The sequence below is a fragment of the Macaca fascicularis genome, chromosome 5 (genome assembly GCF_037993035.2).
Source record: "Macaca fascicularis isolate 582-1 chromosome 5, T2T-MFA8v1.1".
Lineage (NCBI taxonomy): Eukaryota > Metazoa > Chordata > Mammalia > Primates > Cercopithecidae > Macaca > Macaca fascicularis.
This window is the reverse complement of record NC_088379.1, coordinates 127,022,095-127,044,495: the sequence shown is the minus strand read 5'-3', so window position 1 is coordinate 127,044,495 and position 22,401 is coordinate 127,022,095. Positions and strand designations below refer to the sequence as shown.

The 22,401-nt window shown below is 42.2% G+C and overlaps 1 protein-coding gene across 8 annotated transcripts in view; it reads left to right on the top strand.

Moving 5' to 3' along the window:
- Positions 1-7,381: 7,381 nt before the first annotated feature.
- TRPC3 (transient receptor potential cation channel subfamily C member 3) overlaps positions 7,382-22,401 on the top strand; it is a 73,674-nt gene continuing 58,654 nt past the window's right edge. For 6 of the 8 annotated variants that reach the window (XM_065545435.2, XM_015450791.4, XM_045392839.3 and 3 more), the window contains exon 1: positions 7,382-7,945. In XM_065545435.2, the coding sequence (XP_065401507.1) occupies positions 7,731-7,945 (215 nt within the window). In that variant the 5' untranslated portion in view covers positions 7,382-7,730. Of the gene's footprint in view, positions 7,946-8,541; positions 8,877-22,401 lie in introns of those variants that run through there. The other 2 variants (XM_074040395.1, XM_065545436.2) reach the window with 1 other exon arrangement.

The following is a 22,401-nucleotide window of genomic DNA, read 5'->3' as shown; positions in this document are numbered from 1 at the left end:
AACCAAAATTTGCATTAAAATGAGGCCATTGAGCATCTTATGTGGGTATTTCATACATTTTCAAGATAATTTACTCCAGGTGAATATGGGGAATCTTGCATGATACCAGTACACCAGTGGCATGCCAGGTGAATATCGGGAGAAAAGATAACTTTTTAATTTTTTTGTCTTCTTTATTTCTCTTTGCTTTTGCTTTATCTTAACACTATTGCCTAAAGTTAAGAGTTACAGGATAAAGGAGTTACATTTGAAGATTAGAGCTGGACAATGGGAGGTAGAAAGGGCATGGTTTATGTCAATGGGAAAACAGTGTCCTTTATATATACAGAGTGTTTAAGTGAGTTTCACCCTCACTTCTCGAAATTCGTATCTGGTTAGACTAAGGGCATCAGTAAGTCAGGTCTTTCTGCAATCAGTGGTGGTGAGTAGATATTTCTGCTTTTAAACGAAACAAAGTTAAAGTGGTTAACCACTAATCTGGTAATATGGACACTAACAACCTCATCCTAAGTCCATTATTAGAAATTCAGAACTTAGTATGGGGTTGCATTTGGAACCTGTAAGAGGTGTGCATGTAGCACAGAATAAATTTGACATAAAAGAAAGGGGAAAGTAAAGAGAATTACATGTACATTTTTAATTAACATTTTAAATGTCTTAAGAATTCAGCTTGGGTAGGATAACTATAAATAAGAAACTATTGTCTCTCATTCAATTGAAGGCAAAAGTACCATGACTGGAAAGACTGACCTACTCTATTTTCCCAATTTCTCTTTCTGACAGGTGACTTATATGACCCATTTCTGCCAGTTTCCATATTATAAGTGATTGGTATTCTTTTTCTCCCTGAAGGAAAGACAAATATAACTTTGAAGAACATGTCTTTAAATAGTTTTTGGAAGAGGGTCGGCAGGAATCATTGGGATTAGGATGAAGTGGAATTGTTCTTAACCTTGCCAAAAATAGAGGCTAGACAGATTTGACTTCTGTGTGTTCACACAGAGAGAGATTGAGGAAATGAACACTAAGTCTTCATGCCCACTTTCCTCAAATCTCCAAACACAATAGCATTCTAAGCCTTGAGCTGCAATTTAGAGTCAAGTCATTCTTCAGATTGTCAATAAAAAACTACAAGCACTCATCAAGTCTGTATCTTACATTGATTCCCTCTGGGACTGATTTCATATCAAAAATTGTATTAGCAGGTATGTAAGGAGTACTTGATCATAGAAAAATTGATTAATAATACACTTAGTCACATAGGAAGGTTATTACAACCCCTTTAACATACTAATTTACTCTTGGAGATCGAGCTGGAGAGAGCTGTGAATTTCCCATCTATAAAATGTAATTTTTTTTAATTTTTTAAATTTTTTTTGAGACAGGGTCTCACTCTGTTACCCAGGCTGGAGTGCAGTGGCACAATCTTGGCTCACTGCAGCCTTGACAGCCCAGGCTCAAGTGATCCTCCCACCTCAGCTTCCTGAGGGGCTGAGATTACAGGCACAAGCCATGCCATGTCACTGTGCCGGCTAATTTTTTTTATTTTATTTTTTGTAGAGACAGGGTCTCACTATGTTGCTCAGTCTGGTCTTGAACTCTTGAACTTAAGAGATCCACCCACCTTGGCCTCCCAAAGTGCTGGGATTGCAAACGTGAGCCACCGTGCCTGGCTTATAAACTGTAATAATTGTTAAGAACTATGAAGGATCTGAAATTTTACCCTACTGGCAAGCTAACAAGGTAGTTAGCCACAGTTTCATGAATGCTGGCAGAAGGCACAAAACTCCCCGGCCAGACGCAAAGGACAGTTTATTACTCATAGCAATAGCAGTATCCAGAGTGCCAGTATTTGTGCCAGTTCCCTGAGTCTCAATTCCCACAGAGTGACATGGAGAGGGGCAGATGATACCTGCACATGCAGTGGGTTGCATTACAAGAGAAGAACCTGGAGCTTAGGTAACCTGAATCTTTTATAACAGTCAGTAAGCATGCTTGACCTTTGCCCCAAGGAGAGCGTTATCTTTATTACACAGAACGTTACACATACTAGCTCTTTGCTGTTTGCCATATAAACATCCTTGAAAAGATATTCCAGAACAAAGGTAACCATTGCCTCTGCTTTCAAGATGTATAGAAACATGAGGCACTCATGAGAATTGTCTCCCCAAAATAATAAATTTCTGTCTCTATTTGCTCAAGATTGAAACTATACATAAATCCCTTAGCTTTGCCCCTTAGCCCATTTTCCACTCCCTCCTCAAATTGGGAGCCCATCTTGACAATGCTATTGGTAGATGTTAATGGGGTAGGGGCGGGGCAAATTCAAAATGGAAGAAAATTATAACTTTTAGTAATGGGTAAGATGAAAGTGGGCCAGGCGCAGTGGCTCATGCCTGTAATCCCAGCAGTTTGGGAGGCCGAGTGGATCATGAAGTCAGGAGATCGAGATGATCCTGGCTAACATGGTGAAACCCCGTCTTTACTAAAAATACAAAAGTATTAGCCGGGTGTGGTGGCGGGCACCTGTAGTCTCAGCTACTCAGGAAGCTGAGGCAGGAGAATTGCTTGAACCCAGGAGGCGAAGGTTGCAGTGAGCCGAGATTGCGCCACCGCGGTCCAGCCTGGGTGACAGCACGAGACTCCATCTCAAAAAAAAAAAAGTCAGAAACCCTACAGGGGAGTTGTAGGCAGCTCCTCGCATCTTCCCTTCCCCTAAAAGCATCTTCCTTTCACTTCACTTTAATACACAGCTGGTAATTCCACTAAATGGACAGTTATTATTGTTTTTGAAAAATGTAAATCCCTTGGAGCATTAAGGACTTTTAGGGGCTCACACACATTAGTACAAACTTGTGTAAAATACTTTCCCTTTAACAGCTAACTGAGACTGACTGCCCTGAAGGAGTAGCAGTTTTGACTGGCAGGGAATAGAAAGGTCATTGAGAAGCATGCAGCCCTTTTTGGGTAATGGCAGACCAGAGATAAGATCCTGGAAGAATTAAAACAATACGATGTCACTGAGCTCATAGGTGCCCTGAAACATGGCATTATAAGGTAGACAAAGATGTAGAGAAAGAGTGGAGAGATGCCAAAGAAAGGTTTTGCCCATTCTCAAATTTTACTTGGGGTTGGCACTATACCCAAAGCAGCAGAAGAAAAGTCTCTCCCTCCCCCTCCTCACTATGGGATCTCTTCATTTCACAAATAGTTATGGAATGGCTTCTGTTTCAACTGCCACTGCTGTTCCAACTGCCACTGCTGTTATTACTACTTACCATTTATTGAACACTTGCTATGTTGCCAGCTTTATGATTACACTGGTGTGACAATGTCAAATAAGACACTGTCCCTGCCGCTAGAAGAACTGATAGCCCAGTTGTACAACTTAGCAAATACTATTATTATAGAACGGCGTCTAAATCAGATAGGGTAGATCCTTGCTTTAGGAAACAGACTTCTGATTTCTATTGTTAGTTCTATAATTCACATAGTGAACTAATAGTAGCTAATACTAGTGCCTACTATATGCCAGGTACAGTTTTAAGTGCCATTAACACAGAATCCTTATAACAGCCCTATGAAGTAGGTACAACGACTATATCTTCATTTTACTGAGGAAAAAACTGAGGCTTGGAGAGGTTAAGCAGCTTTCTCAAGATCATACAGAACCTGCAGGCAGCCAAGGTGGGATCTGATTCCAGGCCTCTGGCCTTATGTTCTTAAATACCTCCCTATAATACAAGTTTAAGCTAACTTTCCAGAAAATATAATCATAATTCATAATTTATTTCTATGTTAAAGTAAATTTTGAGTCCTAATGTGGTTTGGCTGTGTCCCCACCCAAATCTCACCTTGAATTGTAATGATCCCCAGGTGTCAAGGGTGGGGCCAGGTGGAGATAATTGAATCATGAGGGCAGATGCCCCATACTGTTCTCATGGTCGTGAATAAGTCTCATGTGATCTGATGGTTTTATAAATGGAAGTTCCATTTATAAATGGAAGTGCACAAGCTCTCTTGCCTGCCGCCATGTAAGCCATGCCTTTGCTTCTCCTTTGCCTTCTCCCTTGATTGTTAGGCCTCCCTAGCCATGGGGAACTGTGAGTCCATGAAACCTCTTTCCTTTATAAATTACCCAGTCTTGGGTATGTCTTTATCAGCAGCATGAGAACAGACCAGTACAAGTTCCAAACTTCTGACTAGAGGAAATTTTCAAAACATATGTTTTAAGTGAGGAAACTGCCTGCGATCCCCTTGGACTATAAGAGAACAGCAAGCATTAGCAAAAAGCAGTGTATGGGACATTATAAGTTCTGTGTAAAAGGCACTAGAATGTTAATTACCACATTATAAGTTTGGGGATCCTAATTTGGGGGAGGTTGATTGTTCTGATATGCAGCTTTTATCTTCTTAATTTATACAGGTAACAAAATTAATCAGTTAAGGCTGCTTTAAAAAGCAAGCAAATGCATTTATAGGAGAACTTCTACTTTTTTTTTTTTTTTTTTTTTTTTTTTGAGACTGGAGTCTCACTCTTGTGCTCTTGTCGCCCAGGCTGGAGTGCAGTGGCACGATCTTGGCTCACCACAACCTCCGCCTCCCAGTTTCAAGCAATTCTTCTGCCTCAGCCTCTGCACTGGGATTACAGGCGCCTGCCACCACGCCCAGCTAATTTTTGCACTTTTTTTTTTAGTAGAGATGGAGTTTCGCCATGTTGACCAGGCTGGTTTTAACTCCTCACCTCAGGTGATCCACCCACCTTGGCCTCCCAAAGTGCTGGGATTACAGGTGTAAGCCACTGCGCCTGGCCAAGGACTTCTGCTCTCAAGGAGGGGGAAGAAATGTACACTGTTAGGAACGCTTTACCTGTTTCTGTGCTCTTGCTACCTTCAGAAAATTGCTAAGTCTAACTTCTACACTGTGTCTAATAAGAAGACACTGTTGAGCAGGAATTCTTACAGATAACTGTATTTATATTTTAATTTTTTTTTCATACATTGAAGTGTTTGCTTTTCATGCCTGTTTTTTTTCTTCGTGGTTTCTCCTATTCCTTTTGAGATCAGAAAGTTCTCCTCTGTTATGGGCTGAATTGTGTCCTGCCAGAATTCACATGTTGAAGTCCTAACCCCCAGTACCTCAGAATGGGCCAGTATTTGGAGATGGAGTCTTTAAAGAGGTAATTAAGTAAAATGAGGTGATCAGGGTGGGCCCTAATTCTATATGAGTGCTGTCCTTATAAGAAGAGGCGATCAAGACATAGGCACAGAAGGAAGACCATGTGAAGAGAGGGAGATGGCCATCTACAAACCACAAAGGGAGGCCTCAAAAGAAACCAACTCTGTGAACACTTTGAAGTCAGACTTCTACTCTCCAGAATTGTGAGAAATTAAGTATCTGTTGTTTAAGCCACCCAGTCTTTGGTACTTTGTTATGGCAGCCCCAGGAGACTAAGGCATTGTGTAAGAGTAAACCTTGGTGACTCCAGCATTGGTATAGAGCTTCTATCCATAGTCCTCTAAGGCAGCAGTTTATAAACATATTAATGTAATTATAAAGAAACTACAATCTTAATAATTCATCCAACAAACATTTATTTAGCTTGTCCTGCATATCAGATACTGAGCTAAATAGCAAGGACAAAAAGATGAGCCCCTAAGTAGCTCAAAATAAATAAGATCCCACATCACCCTCAAGGGATTCATAGTTTAGAGGAAACTGGCACATACAGAGTGAATTTCAGTATTGTGTGATCACTGGTAAGACTGTGGTATACATAGTGTGGGTAAGGACCAGAGCCTGTGGGAAATCCACTGGGACCCAAGAGGGCTGTCACACTGAAGGCCACAGCTAACCTAGTTCTCTAAGGAAAAGTCAAAGTGTGGCAAATGAATGAAGAGAGACATTTCAGTGACAGGAATGCCATAGACAAACACAGAGAAATGGGAAAGTATCTAGCATGTCAGTTGATGACTGAGAGTTTGGGGTAACTGCAGTTAGAATGTGTATGAAAGAAGGTGGGAGGAGAGATTGAAAATTTGGATTTTAACCTGAAAGTAGTGGGAAGCCACCAGAGATTTTTAGAAAGAAAAGTCGTGATCAGATTTTGCTTTGAGCATGGTCTTTCCAGTAGTACAAAGAATGAAACAGTATGGGGAGAGGTGGGCTGCAGAAAGGCTGGATAGCAGGGAGAAGCAGGGGAGCCTGAATTGAGGCGGTGGTACCGGGTGGAGAAGGGCAGTCCTGCTTTAGAGATAGTCCAGAGGTGAAATTGAACAGGTCTGCTAACCTACATTGTGAAAATGTTAACACTTGCTTATGTACTAACAACTGAAAAGCACTTCCAGGCATAACGCACTATACAATATTTACTTGTTTTTGTTTTTCCTGTATTAGATGTATAAATGATTGCTTCTTTCAACATATAGACTTGCCAATTTAATACACAATATTTTACTTACTTTTTAAGAATTAAATTCAAAGAAGCCACATTTTCTTGTGTTTTGCTTAAATTTGGGAAGAACTGTTCCTCTAAAAAGTACAGTATAATTGGATACAGTTAAATAAATTTTATCTCATCAGAGCGTGTCCAGTATTTTTGTGATTTTTCCAAGTTGGACTTGCTGGAAAGCCGTCTATTTGAAGCAAGAGAAAGTCTGGGAGAACACACTCTTCCGGATCTAATCTAAGTTTTCTCACTACCCACCTATCATAAGTACTTTTTTCAGTCTCTCTAGGCCAAGGCTTTCTTATTCATAAAAGGACCAATAGACTCCTTGATTCCTAAGATTCCTGCTAAGATTCTGTAACTCTTTCCTCCCAAAAGAATGACTGGTCTTGAATTCCAAAATGCAATTTTTCTGCGTGTGTTTTAAAAAGAAGACTGCATGTCGCTGAAAAATCTTCCTTGGAAAGTATATAAATCTTATTAGATGCTTTTGAGATTCAGTAAAAGAACCGAAGTATCAGGCACGTTTAAAACATTACCAGGCTGGATGGAGTACGAAGGCACTGAGGGGAATGTACTTAAACCTCCGTAGGTTCAACCAAGTCTCACTGGGCGTAACACAACGAACAAGTGATGCTTTTTGAAACAAATTTGGAGAGTTGGCTGCAGGAAAATTAACAAGCCAGTGGATTTCCTTTCCCCTTCCTTAGGAAACTTGTTTCTGTAGATGCAAAAAGGGCCCTAGATCCTCTGGAAGAGAAAGAGGCGAGTGGGGAGGGGAAGTTTCTCTGCTTTCTTTACTCCCCACCTGCGGTCTGTCTGATTTCCTCTCCAGCTCTGTCTGATAAGGAATTGATTCTCCCCCTCCTGTTCCCCCTCCCGCCCTCCCTCTCCTTCTCCCTGAGTAACGATGCTGTCCTAGCAAGTGATGCTGTCGGAGACAGGAGACAGGCGCCGAGGAGGCATCGCCGCCGCCGCGGGGCTGGAGAGCCTCTCCCAGCACCAGCGCCCCGCTCGGCCCCGGGCTTCCTCGTCGCAGCCACGGCCGCGGCGGTTGCTCCCACGTTTTGATGGTGGGCGGCGGCAGCTCGGCTTCGGCGCCAGCCTCTAACTGCTCGATCGCTGGCCGCACCGCTCTCCGCTCCTGCCTTCCCGCCCTGGGCCGCCCGGGGCCGCGGAAGCCGCGGGAGGTGGGGAAGGGGCGCCCCGGGAAGACCGCACGGCCGCGAAGGTGGAGGAGGCCGGCAGCTGGTACCCCCACACCCGGACCGCGGCTGGCGCGATGTCCACCAAGGTCAGGAAGTGCAAGGAGCAAGCAAGGGTGACCTTCCCCGCGCCGGAGGAGGAGGAAGAGGAGGGCGAGGACGAGGGAGCGGAGCCGCAGCGCCGCCGCCGGGGCTGGAGGGGCGTCAACGGGGGGCTGGAGCCGCGCTCTGCGCCCTCGCAGCGTGAGTCGCACGGCTACTGCCCGCCGCCCTTCTCCCACGGGCCGGACCTGTGAGTACCGGGCCCGGCCGCGGCCCGCGCCTCGGAGGGCGGTGCCGGGCGGGGGGCGGGAAAGCGCGCGCCGGGCGGCTCCACGACGTGCCCGGGACCTCCGAGACCCACATGGTACGGCCGGGCAGTTCGATTCGGGGTGATTTGGAGGGGACAGCCCTCGGCCGGAGGCTCGCCCCCTCGGTCCCGCGCGGTGGAGGGACTCGGGCCGCCGAGTGCGTGGCGGGGGCTCTGTCCCGGCTCAAGCGCACGGAACAGCCCGCAGGCGGGCACTCTGACTTCAGACCGGCATCCTGGCGAACAGCCACTCCCTGCCCTAGAGCCCAGGAGCTCGCACGACTGCCGCCAGGGCTGGGCACCCCTTGGAAGACGGACCCCGGGGTCCCGAGCTTACCTAGGGAGGCCGAGGAAGGTTAAAAGATGTGCACAGACCCAGGCGCGCACTTGAACCCCGAACTTCTCCCGGGTGTCCCAGCATGTAGCCACGCTGGGAACTTGGGTCCCCTCCGACGCTCTGGGACGTCGGGGGCGGGGGCAGAGAAGTGGGGAGTAGGGAGGGGACAGTGCGATACAGGGTGTGGGTTGAAGGTTTGTCCAGGCGCCTCGTCTGTCTGTGGTTCAGGCACAGTTGGGGTGAAACTGGAACTGAAGCCCTATAGGGTTCCCTGAGGGAAGGAGTGGGCATCGGGCAGCCAGGGAACCGTTTTAGTGGTAACTTTGGCCGCGGTTCCCGGGCGGAGTGGCTCGCGCCCCGGCACGGGGGCTCTCTTTTTCTCTTTCTTTCTCCCCCTCTCTCTCTTTCTAAACGAAGGAGCGGTCGGCGCGCTAATGCATGAGAAAGAGCAACTTTTCTTAATTTCCAATCTTGGAGACAGCTTTTAATCAGTGCGAGACGCAGAGAAGATAAAAAGAGGGTGATCGGTTTCACAGGGTGAGATGCTCTGTATTTTTCCTGTCACGTACACTGGGAATGCCGCAGGGCTTACTGTCTTTTTTAGGAAGAACGCTCAGAACTAGGTAGAGAACTTGGGGTCGGATGGTGGCGGGCGGCGCAGACCGGCTGAGCCGGGGAAGTGGTTCTCCAGGGTGGGGACAGAGGTTCTGCAGCGCCCCCTGCTGCCGGCGAGCGGCCCACCGCCCGAGGCCGAGACCTCCGGGTTGACCCCTGCACCCCATGATCGCGCGCTGCTTCGCCCACGCGGAGTCTGCGCCTGGTCTGGCTGCACCTACCCGTAGAACACAGGAACACAATCAATGGCTGGGAGTAGATCCCTCAGGGAAGAGTTCTGATTTTAAATGAGCGACTCATCCGGATATGGTTCAGTTATTGCTGAAGATAAGCATGGAATGGAAACGGCCCAGGAAATGGAGGGAAGGTACATCCTTTGGGATTAAAGCGCCACCAGCTCACTTCCCCGTCTCCCTAAGGTTTTAAAACATTGTCCATTTTTCCTTTTGCCAAATTAGTTTTTATAACCTAGCTGTTTCTTGGTTCCTTTATAAAATTCTTCTTTTTTAAAAAACCTTAAATCCTTCCATTAGACACCTGAACTCTTATCTGAGGAAGTAGGGCGGAGCAGAGATTATTCACTTTGCTTCTGAAATTTGAGGCCAGTTACACAAAGCCCTGGGGCAAATTCTATTGTAGATTTGCTGTCTCACTGCTAATAGAACATCTTTTGTATATGTTTGCTAACTTTACATAATTCAACAAGTAAATGTTGTGGTGTACTTATTTTGTAGAGGTCAAGAAGAAGACCCAGTCATTTTTAAGGAGATATACATTAAAAACTTTTCTTCTAGAGGCGGGGCAGCAAGCTCTTCATGTTTCTTTCAGGCTTGTCACTTGGTAACATCAGAGACTAGCTTGGTCTCTGTAACAGAGATCAGCTGTTTATTCCACCTTTGAGGAGAATACGGCCACTGTTTAATAAACAGTGTTTATTGTTGTTTAAAAGTGAACACGACACTTTTAAATCCTTAGGATGGATTCCGAGAAGGATACCCAGGGTCATTTCAGTAGACAAAACAGCAGAGCTGAATTTAAAATTCGGCAGGATGCTGAGGATACAATCCTACCTTTACCAAGATAATTTCTCAGGGTAATTCTGTTGCTGGTTTCACTGCTCCCTGCTCCCCTATTCCATGTGGAAATTTTAAATAGACTGACTTGGTAGGAAAACTGTCACCTGCTGTATCACTAACAAGAGTATTTTTACCTGTTGATAGAACTCTTGATTCAACCACTGATTCAAACCAAGACTTCCTTCATCCCAGTTGGTTGCAAACCTAGGACCAAGTAATATGTCATTGTAGTGATGGCCTCATTTTTTAATAATGTTTCAGTTCAATATATCTGATGAATTCCAAAAAAGGTATTGGAAGGCAGTTTTCATGAGTCTCAATTCAAGTGTTTCTCAAGCATGCATATTTGCAAAGTGTGGGCTAGGTACAGCAAGCCACAAAGATGAGCATGACAACTTTCCTGCGCTCAAGAATTTTAAAATCTCATGAGGGAATGGTGGGAATGAGACTGGGCATGAGCAATTATGCTGTAAGTTATAGTAAAATCAGTTCCGTTTTCAAAAAAAAAAAACATACAAAGAGTTACAAAGGGTCAAGTGCAAAGAAGAGAAGGACAATGTTAGGTTGTGGGGAAATCAAGGAAACCTTTATGGGCCTTGAAGGATAGATAGGACAAGAAGCAGAGACAAGGTAAATACTTAATTCAAGTCCTCTCTTCCCCCACAATGCCAGGCGTGTCTAAGGAATATAAGTTGGGTTTGGATGGAATATAGATATGTGTAGGGGAGCAGTGATATTTAGCTGGACATGTTGGTTTGAGGCATTAGTGTGGAGGATCCTATATGCCAGAACGAGGCACTAGGGAGCCACTGATTGTTTTAAAGTAGCAGTAATTTGAGCAAACCCACTCTGAATTGAAGTGACAATTAATAGAAAGTGAAGAGACAAATTAGGAGATGACTGTAACTCTCCAGGCTGAGATTAGGCTCTGTAATAGTGTAGTGTTGGTGGAATAGAAAGGGGAGAAATTGGGGGGAAAAAAAAGCCAGCTAGAATCTATGAAATTTTGCAACTCACTATCCATGAGGGCTTTAAAGAGAAAGCAGGATCAGAGACAATTTAGTGATTTTTGACCCAGATAACCAAGATGGTTGATGCCATTGTTGACAAGAAAAAAGCAAAGGTGAGGATCTGATTTTTCAGATAGTTCTTTTGTTGTTGTTTTCTTTTTAAAGGAATAGTGAATGATCAAATATTTCTGATAGAGGTGTTAAGCAGGGAAAAGGAAATACAAGTTTAAAGCTGTCTGATGGGAATTGTTACACAGTTGTGTGACTACATGAGATTACTCAAAGGAGTGTGAAGAGAGAAAGGGAGTCCAAGCTAGATTTTGAGGGAAAAAAATTTTTGTTTAGAGGGCGGGGAGAAAAAGCAGCAAGAAAAGAGAAACATCGATGCACACTTGGCAAAAACTGAAAAGATCAAGAGAAAAACTTATGACTCTACTGTTAGAAGAATCAGTCCTTGTAAGTATTGGCATACATGCACAAAATCATTAGATTTTTCAGCAATGTTATCTTTAACAGAGAAAGATTTCTAGAAAAAAATTCTGTTTAGTTTTTCTTCAGAGGAAGTGCTGCCAAAAAGTAGTCACAATAAAAGCAGTTAATTTGTGTTTATATACTACTTCATGCTGTCGTTTATACTCATTCACTTAAATCACTCCTCTTTAAAGCAGTTTTTAAAATCATTGTCACTTAGCAAATGAGGAAATTAGTACACAGAGATGTAATGTTCTAACGCTTCCCCGGCAAATCAATATTAGATCTTCTAATACTCACCTTTATATGGTCAAGGAACCAAAAATGAGTCCACAGTGCCTTGTAACTCAGATTACCTAAAACACTTTGTATGTTAGTGTCTGTGGCACTCACTGGTCTTGTATAAATGTTCCAGGCTTGGCTTAGTGCGTGTGTTGGCTCAGGCATTAGACTGGAAGCAGCGCTTCCTTCCCTCCCAACCCTGGAGGGAATCAGATTCTCCAAGTGATTGCTGAATCTTAGGGACAGGAGTCTGAACGTTGAGTCCAGACTGACTAGTGTTATTAAGAAAGAAGCAGCTTTCTTTACAGTTACAGTTTAATTTTTAAGAACAGCACAGCATGGCATTAGACTTAAGGAATTTATTTTTTTAATTTAATTTTTTTTTTTTTTTTTTTGGAGACAGGGTCTCACTCTGTCACCTAGGCTGGAGTGCAGTTGTGCAATCATAGCTCATTGCAGCCTCAAATCCTAGGCTCAAGTGATCCTCACATCTTAGCCTCCCAAGTAGCTGGGACTACAGGCACACACTACCATACATTTTGTAAAATTTTTCATACAGACGAAGTCTCACTATGTTGCCCAGGCTGGTCTCTAACTCCTGAGCTCAAGCATTCCTCCTGCCTCTACCTCGCAAGTGGCTGTGATTATAGGCATGAACCACCGCGCCACCCAGCCTTGAGGCCTTTAATACTCTGAAACTTTTCTTTATATTATCAGTTGTATAACCTAGAGTAGCAATTTCACTATGTACAATGAGTCGTCATTTTTGTTGGTTTGTTTTAAATTATTTTATGTGGTATCAAAGTAATACACGAATATAGCTTTAAAAGTTAGATAGTGCTAAAAGACTTCTACGAGCATCAGCAAGCCCCAGCAATTTCCTGGTCCCCTCTCCTTTTCTGTGTACTCCACTTTCAACTTTTTCATATACTGATATCTTTTTATTCATATTTTAGATGTTATCAATAGTCTCAGGTGAGAATTTATGTTCACATGTATCTCTTATTCTCCCTGTATCTTCCACAAGATGGTTTATCACAACTTCTGGTTAATATCTTATTTAAGTTCTACATTAATATGGCCATGTAATCATTGTTCACTGCTAAGTCAAGTAGTATAATATGACTACATTTATTTGATTTGATAATTGGTTGTTTTTCTTGGAGTAAATATTTGTCACATCGTGTCCTTGTTTCTTAGCTAAATCTTCTACAGTGTCTAACTGTGTATGTTTTCCTGAAGTTATCCCTTCTAGAGCCCTCTAACTTTCTTTGTATGAGGTCTTCCCCCCCCCACCCCACCCCGCTTTAGGAAGCTCTTAGAATTGTCTCTCCATTAGCTCTCTTCTGAAGATGTACCTTGGTATGGATGCTTTCTTCACCACCTGAACTGGACACTGGGGTAACATTTTCCATCTGGACATTATGTCCTTTAGTTCTGGGAAGTTTTAGTTCTGAGAAGTTTTCCTAACCACCATTTTTATTCTTTGCTTTTTCTAGAATTTCTATTGTCTTGATGTTGGACCTCCTGACTAATCCCCTAGTTTTTGTATCTCTTCTCTTCTGTTTTCCAATGCTTGCTTTTTCTGTTTTTTCTATTTCCTTGTTTCTATCCCCCAACTCTTTCACTGAATGTATTTCCATCTTAGTGATTATATTTTTAATTTCTAAGAGTTCTTTCTTGTCTTCTGAGTATTCTTTTTTGTAGCATTCTTTATTTCAGAGATCCAGGGTTTTTTTCCTAATGTTTCTCAGGGGAGAAGAGATTGGGAAATAATAAACCTGGCTGTTGGTATTGACGAACTGGGCAAGAGTCCCCCTGTTCCTAGTTCCTGCCCTCCCGTAGGCCTGGTATCCCCACGTCTAGAGCATTTCTGTTTCCGTATCTCCAGAGATTCCATATCCTATCTCTTATAGGGGTGCAGGAGGGTTGTCACTTAACCATATCAATTAGCAGGTGGGAATGTAGGGGGAGGGTTTCTATGCACTTGTTATACAGCCAATCCCCTCATTTTAGGTTCCAGCCTTATCTCTACTTTCTGGAATTCTTTTTGCCTTCAATTTCTGGGCATTCTCTGGCATTGAGCTGGGTGGATCAGTGTGTTTTCTGTAACAGCCACTCCAGTTGAAACTTCTTTCCGTCCACTAAATGATTTACTATTTTAACAACTCATCACCTTTCCACCATTATATATTGTGGCTTGGAGTTACAGATGTCTCTTGGTTTCATGGAAGATGAAATTTGTGTTGCAGTTCCTTTTTCTCCTTGTTTAGAGAGGTAATTTTGAAAAGGAGAAGTGGTGAGAAAGGCCTTTATTTCACCGTCTGGAGACTGAACATCTCTATGATGGTGTGTTGTGTTTATTTAAGCCCTATCATTGGCAATATTATTGAACATAGCCAAGAATGGCAGAAGGAAGAACATTCTTACTCGTAACTGATCTTATTAGGCACATGGAGTAGATAGTAACTTACACTGTGTGGTAAGAAGGTCGTCTGAATTCCCCACCTAAAATCATCTTAGTACCACACTTCTGAAATTTAACAATATAGAATATTTTGAAGAATAATAGAATGTTTGAATTTGAGAGGATTTCATCTAGTCCAGTCTCTTATTTTACAAATTAAGAAACTGAAGCTGCAGGTTGACATCTGATTCACAGCAGCCCCAGGCCATCTGAAATCCCCAGCTTTCCGGGACTGTGCTGTTCGTGCTGTGGCCTCCTTTGGTTAAGCATTTCTGTCTGCCTCAAAGAAAGTTTAAAATGCATGTACTCCTGGGAGAAGCAATACAGGAAACTATTAATTAGTATTAATTTATTTATGAAATCCAATTAATTCATCATTTAAATTTGGCTGCTGATGGCAGATCAACTTGAGAAAGTTGGTAAGCTAAGTAGGAGGTCTAGGAATAAGGGAAAAGAGGAGAAAAGGGTATTGCAAAGCACAATTGACCCCCTGCCAAATATTATTTATGATTATCCCTTTTATTAATATTAGAGAGGTGAGAGGATCCCAGTCCAGCACTAGACCATCTTCTGAGGACTGAGTTAGAATTTTAAGGATTTTTCATTATTGTGCTGGGATATAAAATGTGTCTGTTCTGCTGTCCCTCTCTGTTTCTCTTAAAGTTGTTATTAAACATTGAGCTTTTCCTTTGCCTACAATATCCCATAAACCTTTACTCCCCCACCTTCCCCCAGCGCCCACCCCTGCCATTTATAATAGGCAATCAAACACCATGGGAAATGTAATAGGAGGAAGAAAACTTTACGGAGTTGCTGTGCCCTTCCTAGCTCAGGATTGAGATATCCTGTTTCAGGGAGGATGCTTAAGGAATGATGAATGGCTGCTGGGCATTCTTCTAAGGAAGGGAGGCTCTTTGCTTGTCCAGAAGTCTTGCTTCTCAACCCTCTCCCCTGTACTGCCCTTGGAGTTGCATAACATCCACCCAGAAGGGGTGCCATATTAGTGGGCTGTGCTAGGTGAACACATAGGAGTCTGGCCCGATACAGAGGGTCTGCAGATGTGGACTGGGATGGCTGACTTCACACTTATGCACGAGGGGCTCAGCAGTGACTTTGTGAGAATAACTAGGATTGTTATAGCATTTTGTGTTTAATTTAGCATTTAGGTCAGGTATATTTGTCTTCAATTATCTAGTTAAAAAAAAAACCCAATTAAAAATACTATTTTCTTTGCACTGTTCAAATAATAGGTGATAATATGGATTTGGTCCTAGGTCCTTTTAAAACATGAGAATTAAATGTCCACAAATGCGTGACTTGTTAAGGAAAATGTGTGACTTGTTTTGACTTTAGATATGGATGATAATGATAGAAAACCAGATCCCTTTATTCTAATAACTATATGTATATAATTGATAGTGACTAATGTATTTAAATATGAACTTCTCTTGGGTCAGTAGAAGTTCCTTAATTTTATTATCTAAAGTCATTTTGTCTGAATTCTTGTTCAAATATAGACTGAATTTATATAACTTTTAATTTCATTGTCACTGATCTTCCTGAAATAATAAAAATTAGTTTTAAAAAACATTGTGAAGATGAGTTTGAGATTTGTTTAATTACTGATTATTAAAAGTTATTAATTTTAAGATTTATCTTCTGTTTGCCTCTAGATTATCCTGATAAAATATAACTATGTAAAATCAAAATCAAGAGATATAGAATGCATCAAATACTTTTGTGGTGTAACCAAGAATTAAATGTTATTAAGCAGAAATTTGCTTTGAAAGAATGATTGTTGACATTACTTTTATTATTATTAATTTATATTATTCGTGACATTCTTTTTTTATAGATAAATCACTTCAATGCCCCTCCACCACTGCTTCTTCCACACATAATCATATGTGACCAGGGGTATTCTATAATCTAGAGGGGGAAAATTGTCTGTTCCTTAGGTCTTCAGTGATGTGGTTTAAGTATGTGTGCATCTGTGCACCCATCCCTCCAATGGATCTCACCGTATACTAAAAGCCAAGCATATGGATATGAAAAGAGGCAGCCTTTGCCTTTAAGAACATTTTAGCATCACTGGGGAGATAGGCATGAAGACAGACAATTGCAAAGCAATACAGTGGTTGGTTTAAGGGGAGTTATACACAAAACACAGTCCTAGAAGCATAAACATCTAAGTTCTAGAAGGCATTTGCTTGAATACTTTCTTGGGCACATACATTTAAGAAGTATTACCAAGAAGTCATGCAGGCAATGGCTAAGGGTCCTCACTTCTGCTCCAGTGTACTTTTAGAGGGAGCAATGCACTGTTAGGTATCTGTTTGCTTTTCTGGTTTTAGCTGCTGAGGAATCTGGCAAAGAGCTACTCATGCTTTCATGAAAAGAAGGAGAGATAAAGCAATGGAGATAGACCAGGGTTCCTCTCCTTAAATACACAACAGCTTCTTGCTTCTGACAGTCATTAGGGCAAATGCCAAAATTATCATATGTCTAATAGATGTTTTTTAAGTTTTTTTTTTTTTTTTTTTTTGAGACAAGGTCTCATTCTGTCACCCAGGCTGGAGTGCAGCGGCGCAATCTTGACTCACTGCAACTTCCGACTCCTGGATTCAAGCCATTCTCGATTCTTGTGCCTCAGCCTCCCAACTAGCTGGGACTACAAGCATGCACCACCACGCCCAGCTAATTTTTGTATTTTTAGTAGAGATGGGGTTTCACTATGTTGCCCCAGTTGGTCTAGAACTTCTGGCTTCAAGTGATTCATCTGCCTCTGCCCCCTAAAGTGCTGGGATTACAGGCATGAGTCACCATGCCTGGCCAAGATTTATTAAAATTATACATGAAGAATTCTGAATATAATGCAGGCCAACAGAAACTATCAGGGAATTCATTACTGTGGAGACCTAAATATCTCTCTGCGCTTATAAGTGCTGGAATGTTTACATTTTAAATATTTATGTGTGTGTGTCATGGGGCGGTGGGAAGGATGAGAATCTTTAGAAATGAAATCTGTGCTTTCCTCTTTCTTCAGTGAAGCACTTTATCTTGCTGGTTTGGTTGTTACTGTGACAATGTATTATTGAGCTCTATGATGTGTAGGTAGATGTAGGCTGAGAAGTAGGTATGAGATACTTGTGGACTACCTGTGGCCATGTACCCTCTAACTAAGCAGTTGAACTGATGGGCTAGCTTTCTCTACCCTTGCATGCTGGTGCATTTAGTGGCTACTGGGGTTCAGTATCCCCATTCCACTTCTTTCCCTCCAAAAAATATATATTAAGAGATGTTCAAAATGTGCGTTTTTGATGATATTAAGACTGTTTGTCAGATTCTCTCTCCTCCTTCCAACCACATACACATAAGCCTACTGTGTAGATGTCAGATGTCTCCAGAGGTAGGCGCATTGACTGACAGGTGCCTGCTTGCCAGGGAGATTATGGGATTTTTCTATTTTTTGACTTTTCTTCTCTGATTTTCTTGTCCTTTGTCAGTACCTGCTGCTTCCCACCCTCATTACCATTTCCAATTATCACCATCTCCATAGTGTAACTAACATGGTGGCTGTTCTCTAACACTTTCCCCCACCTCTGTGCTTTTCTCACTACTTATCTTCTGTGGCTCCGTCTGCTCTTCTTGCCCTTCACAAACTGATGGACAGGATCCTGGCTGGTTAGCGCTGTCACTTTCTTCAATGTGGTGAACTCTCCATCCAAACATTTTGGATGTCATTCTCATTAACTCAACTCACAGTGATGGTGTTCTTACTTTGCTTGCTTGCTACATGGGTTGAACAGTTGGTTAATCTTTACGTCATTCAATAAAGGATTTGAGGTGACTTCCTTAATAATGTTCATGTATTGCAGCATGCTAAGGAGCTTGTCATTCAACCCAAAGAGCCATGTTAGAAGCTGTTCTTTGTAGAACCAAAATGTTCCAACACATAAGCTCAGCATACATTTTAATAATGATACTTGGATTTATAACCCATTGTTCATTTTCTTATTCCCTAGCAGCATCATGATAAAGTAGCCAGGAAGAAGACCTCTGAGCTCTAATTTTCTAGTTCTGTACCCCTCAGTGACTTTAAGGGAGGTACCATTCTGATGAAGTCTTTTAATCTGCAGAATTAGTATCAATTGCCAAGTATTTTTGAACATATAGTACATTGTATAAGGTACAGTGGAGATAATATATCAAGAATAAAACATAAGAAGCATAAAACGTTTATCCTCAATTGAACTTGAGGACATGAGTGTCACAGGAGACAATCATCAAGGAGATGAAATAAAATTAAGTGTCTATTATTTATGAGTAGACTACCTATATTACAAAAGCTCAGGCTGACGTGGTCGGGAATGGCTTCAGAAAGGATCAAAAGACTCAACATTTCATATTGAACAGAATCTTGTGGGTCATATCGGCATCGCCCTGTGAAATGTGACCCTCTGTATACAGAAGTGTGATGTAAACTGGACCCTGATGGTAGGAAGGATTTGAACTGGTGAAGAGCAGAAATAACAGTATATTCAGGGAGGGAAACGTAAGAGGAACATCCCAGAGGTAGGTGTAAAAGGGTCAAGAAATCATTCACAACTTGGATGGGCAGCAACGTCTAGCTCCTGTAATCTGCCTGTAACAAAAGTCTGTCTCCTCAGCCTCCCACCTACTGAGTAGGAGAGAAAAAATTAAATGCCCAATCTGTGGTTCACATTAGTGTGTTTTTGCTTACTACACAGACACTCAACAAGTGAATAGTGCAATCAATAAATTAAGCAATTAAGTCAATTAAGCAGTTATGTGAATTGACAAGGAGGGAAGGCTTGCTCTGCATTTTGCAGGGATTTGGTCAGTTAGGACAGTGTCTCCCCATGTCTTGAGCTGGCGTGGAAGGGGTTTTTGCTTCCTTATTCTTGTCCCCCAATCTCCAAAAGGGCTCAGAGTCTCAGTGGCCTGTCTGCCAGCATTCAGCACACTGCAGAAAGAGGCTGGGAGGCTCACCTCTTTTATCTTAGTTTGATACTAAAAGTAAATGTTTATTTGGATAAACTTGCTCAGGCTCTCGGGAACTACCCTTTCCCCTGCTCCTCTCTGTCACATCTGGCCCTTGGGGGAGGGGAGCTTTCCCCCTGGACGGGGAAACAGTTAGTGTCCTCTAACTCTTCTGGTCTCTGGGCACTGTTCTATGTCTACTTGGGTGCCGCTTGTCAGCAGAAGTAACTGGATCTAGGCTGACTTTCTTTTGTTAGAAATCCAGATATGCTCCCTCAAGTACTTGGTTTCATCAAAGCTCCCACCGCTACAAAGCCCAGCACCTGTAACATCCTCCATCCGCCTTACAGTACCAGCAGTCTGTCCCAAGCCTTAGTGCAGGCTACCTGGCTCTCATAGCAGGGTCCACATCGCAGGGGAGATGAGGGTGGCTTGAGAAAGCTCTTTGCTTTACCCACATCATTCCATTACTTAACCAGTATTTAAGGTACTTCCTTATTTATTGAATTCACATCTTGACTTTTACTTCCTTGCTGTTGTTTATTTATCCTCCCAGAACAGTAAGCATCACGGCTTTGCTGTCAAAAGTGGGAGAGCTATCTTGTCTGCACAATGAGAGCACTTTATGATCAGGGTCCTTCAGGATGAATTAGAGGAATAAAGGAATTGAGCAAATCTTTTCATTAGACAATTTCTCTTTTCTCAAATTCTGCTTGCAAAATCCTCAAAATCATTCAGTCGAAAAATAGAAAAATCCCATAATTTTTTGCTTGCAAGAATCTGAACTTCTCCATGATCCTTTTCTTTTCACTCCTCTAAAATGTATCTTCTTGAACACACTCACCCAACTCTATGCTGCACCACCCACCCTCCAGGCAGAGATCCTGAGTCAACCAGGGCAAAAATCTTGTATTGAAAAGGCAAAAAAGCAGAGCACCTTAATATATTTTCAACAAATATCCTTAATAGTACGGGAGTACCCTTGACAGTACAGGAATAGCAGAATAATATGTTTACAGGACAGTGAAGAATGAATCTGAGGAACAAGGGAAGGAAATTTGGCTAGGCAGGGTGGGGTGGGCTGTGACCATCCCTAAAAGTCATACAGAGGAGTTGTGACTGATGAAAAGAGCAGTAGGGGGGTTACTAATGGTTTTCTGGTTGTTTTTTTTTTTTTTAAAGAGAAGTGTGATCTGGTGAAAGCAGAATTTACGAACAGGAAGATGCTGGGCATGTTTGTCATGTATAAAGAGGAGAATCAGGTACAGCTGGAGACAGTGAAAAATAACATTCAGACAGATTCCAGGTTGAATCCCAGTTCTTCGTTATTTTAGCATTTGTGTTACCTTGGGCAATTTCATTTGAGCTCAGTTTTGTTATCTATGAAACAGAGAAAATTATAACTACTTCGTAGTATTGTTATGAGAATTAAATATGATAGTGCATTGAAAACACTACATACATATGAGGTACTCAAAAAAGTTTAGTTGCCTTCCCTCATGCCATCTCTGCTGGGAAGCTATTACAACAGCCTAGCTATGGCTTGATAAAGATCTGGAGGCTGGTGCTGGCAGTGAGAATTGGAAGGAAGCATTCAGTACAAGAAACATCCCAAAGCAGAAGCTTTAGAACTTTGTGACTGACATGATCATAACAGTGAGTCATAGATGACCTTGAAATTTCTAAACCTGAATAATCAGCCTGAGATACAAATGTTAGGAGTGGGAGCTGCTTTAAGGAAGAAGGTGAGTTGGGGCATTTTAGAGTGGCCATGGGACAGACCACAGTACATGTGGGACCTGAGGTCAGGTGAGAGGATGGGATCTAGGAAGCAATTTGGAAACTCAACTAAACAGATATTTATCAATATTTACTTTCTATGGGTCACTGGGTAGAACTCTGTGGATAATGATAAATAAAACATGACTGTACTGTCTATGAATGTGTACAGTAGTGGCATATATGAGAGGGTATTTATTAATACTCTGGGTTTTTTTTTTTTTTTGAGATGGAGTCTCGCTGTGTTGCCCAGGCTGGAGTGCAGTGGCCGGATCTCAGCTCACTGCAAGCTCTGCCTCCCGGGTTTACGCCATTCTCCTGCCTCAGCCTCCCGAGTACCTGGGACTACAGGGCCTGCCACCTCACCCAGCTAGTTTTTTGTATTTTTTAGTAGAGACGGAGTTTCACCGGGTTAGCCAGGATGGTCTCAATCTCCTGACCTCATGATCTGCCCGTCGTGGCCTTCCAAAGTGCTGGGATTACAGGCTTGAGCCACCGTGCCCGGCCTTTTTTTTTTTTTTTTTTTTTTTTTTAAATAAAGTCAGACACTTGAGTCCGGGAGCCTGAGGTTGCAGGGAGGCAGAGGTTGCAGCGAGCCAAGATCCTGCCACTACACTCCAGCCTGGGTGACAGAGTAAGACTCTGTCCCAAATAACTTAAAACAGGTTTAAAACACATGGAATATAGGATATTTGTTTTTAAATCTATGTGAGAAATCATTTAAAAAAGGAGAAAGACTGTGCCAGAAATTTGGAATAAGATAGTAATAATAATTGAGCAGTTTTAGTTCCTAGCTATATTCCTGGATACCGTAAGAGGGGTCAGGGGAGTGAGGGTTATACAGTTTTTATTATTAAAGGACAAAAACTCATCTGAAGAGAGAGGCTTGTTGATTTGCAATTCTAGGTTGACTTTGGCACTTTAATCCTCAAAAAAGGTACAAAGAATACTATAGTGAACTATCTATTTAACTCTTTAATTGTTTTTGTAAAGATACAGTAACGTTTTAAAAATATCACTTCTTCATAAAAGCAAGGTCTTGACATTAAATGGTCACTGCTGAAGGCATTTCTGTAGGCTGCCTACTTGCTGTGCTGTGGTTTAGGTAAATAGCTTCCTGGAGACCAAATTTTAAATAGTTAATAAAGTTTAGGGAAACTAAATGAATGTGAGACTACTTGTCCCTTAGCCCGTGCTGCTCAAACATATTATTTCCACTTCATTTTTGGCAGGACCAGAGTGACAACTGCTTGAAGGCCTCATAGTCAGGGGTCATTGATCCAGGATGCTCCATTATTTTTATATTGGAGGTTCCCAGGAATTGTAAAGGACTTTCATTTAAAGTACGTATTTCAGGG